The following is an 11,617-nucleotide window of genomic DNA, read 5'->3' on the forward strand; positions in this document are numbered from 1 at the left end:
TAAGCAATGTAGTGATATCCATCATAACCCGTTAATATATGATAAAGCTTTCACTGAAATATATAGTAAAAATCATCACTGAAATCTACTTTTCATTTAGATTTCAAAATCTTAAAATACTGGCATCCTCTGATATATGGAATTTTTATATGTTAGAACAGGTAGTCTTCTTGAACTATGGCCTGAGAGCCAAATCCTGCCCTACAACTGTGTTATTGGAACATGGCCACACCATGTATTATGTATTGTATTGTCTGAGGCAGCTTTCATGCTACAGCAGTGCAGATGGGTATATGTGACAAAGATAGCATAGCCAATAAGACCTAAAATACTTACTGTCTGGCCCTTCATAGGAAAAGCTTGCCATTCTCTGTTTTTGAATAAGTAAATTATCATAGGAATTGGACATTTATAATTTGAAGATAGGATCTTAAGATTTATTCCCAAAGATAGAACTTTTTTTTTTTTTTTTTTGTCATGTGGAGAATTTGGAAACTTTGATTATAGATTAGAGGTCCATGGAACCAAAGGATTTTTTTTTAACTTTTATTAATCCAACACATGTCTGTGCTTGAATTGAAAGAACAGTGAGAGATTAAAAATATAGTTTCATGTTGACTCTGACCAAATCTAGGTGCCAATTTAAGGGCATATCCTTGAATTTCATATGGAATTGAAATCATGTTATGTGTATCAGATGCTTAGTCTGCACCAGATGTATGTGATGTGAGTATGCTTAGTTGACTTCAAAATGCGGTCTACTGTTTTCCTTAGCAATAGCAAGACTATTTCTGCTACTGAGTGGATTTGTTTCTTTCTGTCTTAATTTCTTTGAGCCCTTGAGTATATAATTGACATTACCAGTTGGAACCCTTAAAAGAAAAATGATAGAAGTACTATAAAAACACTGATATTGATAGTTCCATATGGATTACTATCAGATTGAAATTATATTGCTCAAACTTTGCAAATAGTCTAAAAATACTTAATAGATTATTTGTTTTAATTTCCCCAAATTTATTCTCTAAGTAACCCCAGATGTATAAATTCAATGTTAACATCATTAAAGGTGAATTTTTTAATAGCTTGAAATACCTAATGCCCCTGAGGTCAGAACAAAACATTAGACACCCACTTCCTGGTTCCTAAACTCATTTTATTTGCTTCCTTAAGTCAGTTACTGATGATTTGCATGACCAAGAAGGATAAAGAGAAGAAACTTCAACTAAAGAGCAATCTATTGGGGTGAAGCCTTTAAATTCCTTTTGAAAACATGTTACTACTTGTGCAAAGATTTTAATTTCTTTCCAAATATCCCTTCATCTTGTTGCTGCTTTGACTTCTCTTTAGTTCTGTTGGAGGTTGAGAAACGGGATGGAGGGATGTGTGAAGAGAGAAGTGTTCATGCTCTGTAAAATAAATACGCAGATGGTACATGAGAAATCAGCTGTTATATCTTATGATCTGGGTTAGTGTACGGAAAGATTTAACTATTTGAAAGGTCTTCTTTCATAAACGAATAATTTTTAAGTTTATACAATAACTCCACTGTTGATTTTTTTTAAGGTTTTAATTTTTTATATTGAGAAAGAGAGAAACTCCCAAAGACTCAAATGTTGTCAGCACAGAACCAACACTGGGCTTGAATTCACGAACCGTGAAATCATGACCTGAGCCAAAATCAAGAGTCGGATGCTTAACCAACTGAGCCACCCAGGTGCTCCCAGTGTTTTATTGCGTGGCCAAAAAAATATATGTAATCAAGATTTTATATGTAAAAATATATTCAAATATATAAAATTTACATATAAATATATTTATACAAAAACTATATTTACCTTAAAAAGTACATACATTATATATAAATTTTCATGTATGATGTGTATATAATCTTGATTATATTATTAGAATTTATAAAGTTTGTTTTTGTTTGCTTATACCTTGATAACATAGTGTAACGTTATCAAATTATACAAGAACATAAGTTTAAGTGGATTGAGTTTAGGAATAACATTTATTGGGGCACCTGGGTGGCTCAGTTGGATAAGTGTCCAACTCTTGATTTTGCTTCAGGTCATGATCTCATGGTTCATGGGATCAAGCCCTATGTCAGGTTTTGCACTGATAGTGCAGAACATGCTTGGGATTTTTTTCTCTCCCTCTCTCTGTGCCTTTCTCTGTGTTCGTTCGTTCTCTCTCTTTCTCCCCCCGAAGTAAATAAACTTAAAAAAAGAATAACATTTACTGACATTTAGCCAAAGTAATATTTGAATTGTGTCTTTGTGTATATATGTATATACATATACATAGGTAGATAGGTCAACTGAGTTAAAATTTATGACACAGGTATATGGGCCACCAAACAAACGATCATTGGAAACTGCCATTCAATTAGATTTTCAAAATCTGAAAATACGGCTTAATTCTTATGTATGAAAAATCTATAATACATTAGATTATTACCTTTAGATTTGTATTAGATTTTATATATCTCCTTTCTCAAATTGAACTTTGTTGTGTCATATGTAAGATTTGAATAGTTCTTACCATATGTTTTAAAATGTAGAAATCTGTTTTAAAAATGTTTTAAAAGTTTAAAATTAAAATTTACTTAATTTGAGTAATTTTTGAGGAAGCAAATAAGATCTTTGATTCCTTATTCCAAAAACACAGATATCTTTTGCAAAATAACCACTATTTATAACAGTAAAGTTTTGATAGCTGTTGAGCAATTCAAAGAAAAATCTGATTTTTACTAAATTTTTACTGACATTCACTAAATAGTAAAATTTCTAATAATCTTTTACAAATGAAACCTATCTAATTTTAATCTCAAACATTTTAATGAAGGCATTTTTTAAGAAGCTTTTTGAGTATAGTTGACACACAGTGTTACATTAGTGTCAGGTATACAACATAGTGATTCAACTGCTCTATATGTTATGCTGTGCTCACTACAGGTGTAGTTACCATCTGTCACCCTTCAACACTATTCTAATAGCACTGACTATATTCCTGAAGCTGTGCCTTTTATTCCTGTAACTGACTCATTCCATAACTAGCAGCCTGTATCTCCACTCCCTTCATGCATTTGCCCTTTTCCCCACCTCCAACCCCTCTGGCAACCATTAGTTCTTCTCTGTGTTTATAGGTTTGATTCTGCTCTTTGTGTGTTTATTCATTCGATTTTTAGACTTCACATATAAGTAAAATTGTATGGTATTTGTCTTTCTTAGTCTGACTTATTTCATTTAGCATAATACACTCTAGGTCCATCTGTGTTGTCTCAAATGGCACAGGCCTATCCTTTTTATGGCTGGGTAATATTTCTACTTGAACATGTATGTGTGTGTGTGTGCATGTACACCACATTTTTGAAGGCATTTTTTAAAAACTTGAGAGTGTTTCAAATAATGTGATATAAACACCTAATATTAGCACCACCACCCACAAAATATTAATAACAATGTTTACATCTAAATATCTGCTATGTATAAGCAACATAAAATTGACATAAAAAAACATAAAAATGAATAAAATGTGTCCTTCTCTAGAGGCCCTTATAATCAAGAGCAATGGACAGATTCTTTTTAGACACTAAATCGGTACCAACAAGTATCAGGTCTGTTTCATTTACCAGAATATCCCCAGAATTTAACATAGTGCCTGATACATAGTAGGTGCTCAGGATTTGTAGTCAGTGAGTAAGTGGAAGAATAAGTGGAGTAAACAAGAATCTCTTAAAAAGAGTATCCTTTTTCAGTTAACGAACAGTGATGTGTTGTTCAGTAGTCCTTTAAAATAGTTTACCTACTTTCCTAATTTAATTTTCCCTGCTCTCTACAACAAATGGATATTATGCAGGATTTAAGTATTTGGTGATAGTATGTAGGATTTAATTATTTGGTTGATATAAAACAATATTTCAGTAAACCTGCAGTTTTCCCTATTTTCCTCCAGATGGAGCTCCTTTATACTTTTGGTTAAAAAAATTAGAAAACTTCAGATGGCATGGCCACTTAACATTTCTACATGTGATATTTCAGAATTGTTGTCCATTTTTCCCCTAGATTATGCTTTACGTTTCTCTTTATAAATTTTAGAAATACTCGTTTTTTGTTAGAAAGTCAGATGGGGCAAAAATACATATATATTATTTATTTGATTCCTTTATATTTGGAATTTAAAAATGTAGAGGAAATTATAATAAAGAAGAAAAAACAACTTACTGTGAAATCAGGAAAGGGGAAAATTAGATTATTTGTGAACTCCATTAGAACAAACATCAGGTCAGTCTTACTACCAGAATAATAACTTTTCTAGCTCTACAAGTTTTATTTGAAATGGTCATTGTCCTTCTTAAGTTGACTTATTGATTCCATTGCCCTAGTATGTAAAAATGTGGCATTTTTTGGATGTTCATCAAAATTGGCAGTATGGCCTGCCTAGTCTGATTTTCCATATCTAATAGTGGACTTTGTATGAACTGAGGATTTTTTTTTTGATAGTCCTTACCCCGGCAGTCTGATAATTAAGAGCTTGGTGGGCAGATTTCTGATGAACAAGAATAATGTTAAAATATTTTTTTAATATAAAGAAATAAACAGTAGCAATCTCCTTATGGGTAGACCTTTATATATTTTAATAGTAAGATGGACATGTTAGGCCCTCCACTTCGAACTGGAAGACATGTGCAAAGGTTGTATGACAGTGATACAAAATCAGACAATGCCATCAAAAGACATGAGTTATTACCCATTTACAAGTTAAGTATATGTAACTCAGTTTGGTTATTCTTTTTCAGATATTTCTTAAAGGCTTTATATAATTGAATATTATAAACTTATACAATCCTATACTTAAATAATCTTACTTTAATCATTTGTAAACCTTGAAGTGCTAAATAATCTTCTAGGATTTAAAATATTGATGTTAGATGAGCATTTCTATTCTCAATAAAGCTGGTCTTAGCATGCATTTATTTCCATCAGATTTTAACTTTTAGAGGGTTGATATATCAGTCACCTTCAATAATTGTTTTTTTCTTTTGAAGCTTTCTTTTAGGAGTAATGTTTTAAAAAGTATGGGAGATATTATGTCATACATAATGTGTAGTAATATTGCTGTATTGTTTTTTAGTTAAGCAATAACAAACTATTATAAAAAGAAAAAAAATTTTAGAAAACATTCAGTCCAGGGATTCTCAGTCTTTTGGTTACATGGTTACAAACAACACATAAAACTGGGAAAGGATAAAATACTGCCAGGGGGAGAGAGACACTCCCCTCTCTATACTGGCCTAGAAAGCTGAGAAGAACAGCAAATGGCAATGGCAGTCACCTTGGAATTCTTCCATGTGGGTCTTCAGGGTTTTCTAGTTTGGGCTCCAACTCTAAGGCTAGCCCTCTCATTTTATTTTTAAAAAAAATTTTTAATGTTTTTTTTTTTTTCTAGGAGAGAGAGAGAGAGAGACAGCGTGAGCAGGGGAGGGTCAGAGAGAGAGGGAGTCACAGACTGAAACAGGCTCCAGGCTCTGAGCTGACAGTCAGCACAGAGCCCGACGCGGCGCCGAACCCACGAACCGGGAGATCGTGACCCAAGCTAAAGTCGGACGCTTAACCGACTAAGCCACCCAGGCGCCCCAAGCCCTCTCATTTTAAAATGATGAGATTAGAGTCTGATAAATTACTTATTGAAGTCAGAAAATATATTATTCATCACAGTTCACTTACTTTTAAACCAATGCCTGCTACAGCATTCTCTTACCATGTAAGAATAAATTTAACTAAATATAAAGTAAAGATGGGAGAAGTCTTTACGATATTAGCAGCAACTATGTGTTATTTTTAAGTAGTTAGTGATCAGTTCTAGAAGGAAGAATTTGTGCCCTGAGCCATTTTTCTTAGTACTGCTGTTGCTCTCTATTTGCTCTGAAGTGTATCTCAAAGAAACACTGACTGGCGGCAAGGCAGAGTAAGTATAATTCGAAAATTAAACCTTCTTTTATTATTGTTTGATCTAGATCAGGCAGATTATAGGTACAGAATAAGAGTAGCAATTTTCAAACTCTGGCCAGGAGCAAAAATGCGCTGACCATGTGAGACGAGGACTGCATGTTTTAAGTACTAATCAGACTGTTCTTCCCAACCTCCTAAGAATGGTTCTTGATACTCAGATTCCACTTCTTAGAAGATGTTACTAAAACCACATGGTTGGTATTTGATAATGATGATTCTTGTTGATAATCTTATTTTTCTCTAATTTTAAAACAATTTTCTAATTATTTGAATAACTTCATTGATACGTTGAGGTTAGTGTGTATATCCATAGGTATGTTTGCATTATCTGTCTATCTCATGTACATAATATAAGAAAGTGACTGGATTTCTAGCAAGACTTTCTTTTAGAACCAAAAAAAATAAAATGTCCCTCCTGTTTCTCTTCTGACTCTCACTGGAGGAATTGCCATTGTTTGGCAGTTATTTTTTAGATATAAAATTCCTGAAAAGGTACTGTAGCAGTTCTACAACATCTCTAGCAGGGCTGGCTGTGTAAGAGTATAGCATGCCTCATGGTTAGACTGTCCGTGGCCATTTGAAGGGTCCAGGGTAACCCACTCATACACCAAGGTGATTCTTGTCAAAGTTTAGAAATAATTTTTTTTTAATAGTTTGGATGTTTTTGTTTGTTTTTTGTTTTGTTTTGTTTTGTTTTGTTTTTGAGAGAGAGAGTGAAAGAGCAGGGTAGGGGCGAAGAGAGAAGGAGATAGAATCCCAAGCAGGCTCACACTGTCAGCACAGACTTGACTCAGGGCTCAAACTCAAGAACGGCAAATCATGATGTGGATTGAAGTGAGACAGACATTTAACTGAACCACCCAGGCGCCCCAGTTTTAGAAATAATTAAAAGTAACTATTGAAAGCAGCCTCTTTTTGAATGACAGCATTGCATATTGATAGAAGATTTGTAACACAACCCATTTAAATTGAAGTTCAAATACTGTGGCCATATAATAGCTTTGCAGCTTACTTAATTTCTCTTGAGTATGAATTTCTTCAACTTTAAAACGGGAATAATATCTTCTGAGATTTCTGTGGAGATTAAATAAAGAGAAGTATGTATAGTACCTGGCATCATATTTGACATTTGAAGAACAGTAGATGTCACAATATCTACATCTGTTTTGGAGGTAGCTAATTTAGAGACTCTACAACTTTGCTCTATAAGGAGGAAGAATTTCAGCCATAGTTTTAAGAACTTACCATCTAAAGGAATTTTTAAATGTATTCTGCTTGTTCATATAACACAACATTGCATATCTCTGAAAAGAGTTGAAATCTGTAAAGAGGGGGAAGGAATTAGCTCTTTATTTAACATCTGTTTGACAACACATTTGAATGTGTCACCTTGGTTAAGTTACTTAACCACTCTGCCTCATGAATTGCCTCATTTCTAAAATGGGGTTATTAATACTGTTTACTCCATTGGAGTATTATGAGGATTAAGTAAGTTTATATATAAAGGCAAGTAGAAATCTAGCTGTACCAAATGTGGTAAGTTCATTTTGTATATGTTAACTAGTAATAGTAACATAGCCATAGTAGTAATAAAATAGTAGTATCATCATCAGCTATTCTGAATGTTAATATAAATTGCAGCTGGCATCTCATAACTTTTTATAAGAAAACTGATGATAGTCAATTTTAGAAATGAGGGAACTTGAACTCACATTGCCTGCTACTGCCACATTAGTCAGTAGCAGTTTGGATTTGAATCCAGATTCATCTGGATCCCAAATCCTATACTTTTACCATTGTATTGCCGTTCAGTCATCTAAGCTTTCGTTGATTTCTGAAGTTTCATAAAGGGAATTCAGTAGTGATCCAACCAGAACTCCTCTACTGATACCAGATAGCCCAGGATGTATAGTTGACAAGGTTAAATTTTAAAAGGGAAAATTATATTAACCCACTTATTTTAGTTGCTATTTCCAAGAACAGACTTCTATTAATTGAAAATTATGTAAGCGGTTAGCTAATATTTCTTGTTGTTTAACCACATTTCATAATGTGTAACATATTATTAACAGTTATTCATAGGCATTTAACAAGACATATAAATATATGTTTTTTTTAGTTGATTTTATGTACCAAATGGATAATGTTAGTAAATGCAAAGTGCTTTGGATTATCCTTAGCTTTAACCATTATTTTCAGATTTAAAATAATTACTTGGATATTAATCTTTTAAATTCACCTCCCTACAGCTTCAAATTATTTTTATAATCATGCAAATGAGCAATATGAGAAATAAATCCTTGTTATTCTATAGCTTCTCATTATGTCATCTCTTTCTTTTAGAACTAACATCAAACCTCGAAATTCCACACCACCTAGTTTGGCACGAAATCCCGCCTCAGGTGTACTTACAAACAAAAGAAAAACATATACTGAGAGCTACATAGCCAGGTATGTTTAGCTCTGAGATTCTAAGAACTTAAATAAAAATGAATATATATATAGTTTTTTAAGGACCAAATACAAAAATAAATATCAGGCTATTAATAGAAAATCTAATTTTTCCTTTACTGTTAATGATTTAATTTGGTTTTTAAGTTGTACACTAAAGAAATAGTTTGGGCATAAATGATAGTTTCCTATACCTTATAGTTGTTAGTGTTTTAAATGCTCAAAGGTAATCTGTTCAGTTCAACTGGATTTATTGGTATTTTATATCTTAATTTTAAGTGCGACATGGTTATTTTTACCTCACCGAATTGAGTCATAGACCCTTTAAACCACTGGTATTGTAATTTTCAGTAGCATTTTAATTCATTTAAATTCCCTTGCTGAGGTTGTGATTATCCATTTACTTCCCTTTCTTATCTGTCACATTGTATGTACAACTTTGACATTCACTCTGTTTGTAAGCATATAATGAAATCCTTCCAGTTATAGATATTAGATATATGTATACGTGTGTGTACGTACATACACATATATATATCCATCTCAACTTATTCCAGAAAGCTTTAAGGCAATATATAGAGATCCATGTTGAGATACAATATTGTATAAAAATGAAAGAAAAGGAAAAAGAAAAATGAAAAAAGATAAAGAAGGGAGTGAAGTTACTCCACAAAATGTGTGTCATGTAACCCTGTATATAGGCTAGCCCTTCGCCATAAATTGGGGTCTAAATTTTGCAGCAGCCAGAGTACAGGAGAAGAGAAGAGTAATTAGATGATTGGTGGTATATTTAAAAAAACAAAAATCATTTTTCTTTGAAAGAACAACTAGTCCTGAAGCCTCAGAAATCGGCCTGTGAATTCTTATAAAAGAGGAACTGCATAATTTAATGGGTAACTTTTTTCCCCAGCTTTATTGAGAAGTAATTGCTATATATCACTGGATAAGTTTAAGGCATACCGCATGATGGTTTTGTTTTACATACATTCTGAAATGATCACCATAATAAGTTCGGTTAACATCTGTCTTCTCATACAGATAGAAGGAAAAAAGTAAAAAAAAAAAAACCAAACAAATTTCATCTTGTATTGAGAACTTTAAGGATTTACTCACTTAAAAACGTTTGTATATGTCATACTGTTTGCTATAGTCAACATGTTGTACATTACATCCCTAGTATTTATCATATTTCTCTTATAACTGCAAGTTTGTATCTTTTGACCACCTTCCTCTAATTTATCCTCCCCATCCAGTGGATAACTTAATTAACATCTCTACTGTAAATATGGTAATGAATTTCATAGGATGTTTTCTTAAGATGCCCTCGGTGCAGACCTGTAACATGAATTCACTGAAAATTATTGTGATATGTATGTATTATATATAGGTACATATGTTGTCTGCTATAACATGTACAGCTATCCATTATTCAGATTTAATCCAGGATTAGATTTTCAAATATCTAAGATCCTAGCTGTCAATCTTGGTTGTTACCATTCAGAAGAAAGCACGTGTGGAACTTTCTAAAAATGAACATGTCCACATCCCTCGCAGAGATTTTGATTTCTTTGGTTTTGATTTTTCAAGTTTTAAGAGTGATGCTTATACATAACATGGGATGAGAGCCATAGAGGAATAGGTGAATCCTACCTTTCCAGCTAGATTATTTAATAAATATTGTTTGTCTCAGCTGAGGTTTTGATGCATGTTAAGTAGTAAAGAAGTGAACTTGGTGTTTCTTGGATTCCTGACGTGTGACTGTACTATGTTGTGTAAGTATGGAGCCATGTGTTTTGAATCCATCCTGAGTGTAAAGCTAACATTCCCTTATAAAATGGAAAGCTTAATAAATACATGTACCTGAATAAAAAGATCATTTTATCTTTCTAAAGAGGTAGACAGAAGAAGTGTCAACAGTCAGGGGTACAAATCACATTAAAAATGAGTTTGAGTTCTTTTTTTGTTTTTGTTTTGTTTTTCTTTCTTTTTGAATGGTTGATATGTGATAGGAAGCCCTGAACCTTGTTCACTTGACTTACTACCTACCCGGATGGAATAATTACAACCATAATAGATGAAGAAATCTCAGAGATTTCTTTTTCTGGAAATATGATAGACTACATTTTCTGGATGGCTCTTCTACCCAGAACACCTAGAAATGCTACACAAAATATGCTTTTGAATATATATAGCTTAGCTCTCAGAAAAGTAAGGGAAACTTCCACAGGTAAGTAAATAAAGGAAACCAGAGGTCAGATTGGTAAATTAACCCTGACGCTGCACTTACATTTGAGGTTTTGACTGATCTTTCTACTTAAAGGTTTGAGTTTTAATGTTATTGTGGGAGAGAGGAGTTAGTTTGTTAGACTTCTACAAAGTGGAGCTTTAGAAACTCAGCTTTCCCTTCCCCTCTCCTCATGCCTCTTCTCTAATCCAGGACTCTTGAAATGCTCATCAGGAGGCTCAGCTAGACATAATCACATGCTAATATATGACATTTGGCATTGGGATTATTTACAAGAAATAGGGAATGATGGCAAGCAGTGTCAGGTGTGTCTCTTTCCTGGAAATCCTTGCCCCCATCCTGGAGTGGTCTTTGACCATCCAAGTGACAGGTTAGGTGTGAGAGAACAAGATCTTACAGTTGGGTGTAGGATCAGTTTAATTGGAAATTCGGTATCCCCAAAGGAAACAAGTTTCTCACGTAACAGTCCAGAGGCATAGCTTTCACTTTGTCCTGAGGGATGTCTAGTGTCAGTGGACTGCGTATAAACTCTGTTGCCTGGAGCACAGCTGGCATCCCACCTTTTTAAAGGTTTTCCTTCAGGAAGGCTGCGGAGTTATCCCAGTGTCAGATGTGTCTACAGAAACAAAGAGTTCTTCACCTTATGCTATGTTATATGTTATACTAAAATAGAAATGATTATAGCTGACATTCTTGTGACATTTCTGCTTTTAAAGAAAATTATGTCACCATTAAAAAGGAAGATTGATACAGAATTCTATTAAATACAATTTTGTTGATTTAATGACATTCCCTTCTCTAATTTTCTAAGTGTTTTTTTAATCAAGAATAAGTGGTGAATTTTATTAAATATCACATATGTATATATAACTAGTATTTTAAATCCTTTAATCTGGTTATGTGA

The 11,617-nt window shown here is 33.2% G+C and overlaps 1 protein-coding gene across 1 annotated transcript in view; it reads left to right on the plus strand.

Moving 5' to 3' along the window:
* The window catches only part of ZC2HC1A (zinc finger C2HC-type containing 1A), a 49,434-nt gene that overhangs the window by 33,893 nt on the left and 3,924 nt on the right, over positions 1–11,617 (plus strand). Inside the window, exon 8 of the mRNA XM_077774254.1 lies at positions 8,361–8,468. Coding sequence (XP_077630380.1) covers positions 8,361–8,468 — 108 coding nt within the window. The remainder of the gene's footprint in view (positions 1–8,360; positions 8,469–11,617) is intronic.

The sequence above is a fragment of the Crocuta crocuta genome, unplaced genomic scaffold (assembly GCF_008692635.1).
Source record: "Crocuta crocuta isolate KB4526 unplaced genomic scaffold, BGI_CrCroc_1.0 scaffold81, whole genome shotgun sequence".
Taxonomy (NCBI): Eukaryota; Metazoa; Chordata; class Mammalia; order Carnivora; family Hyaenidae; genus Crocuta; species Crocuta crocuta.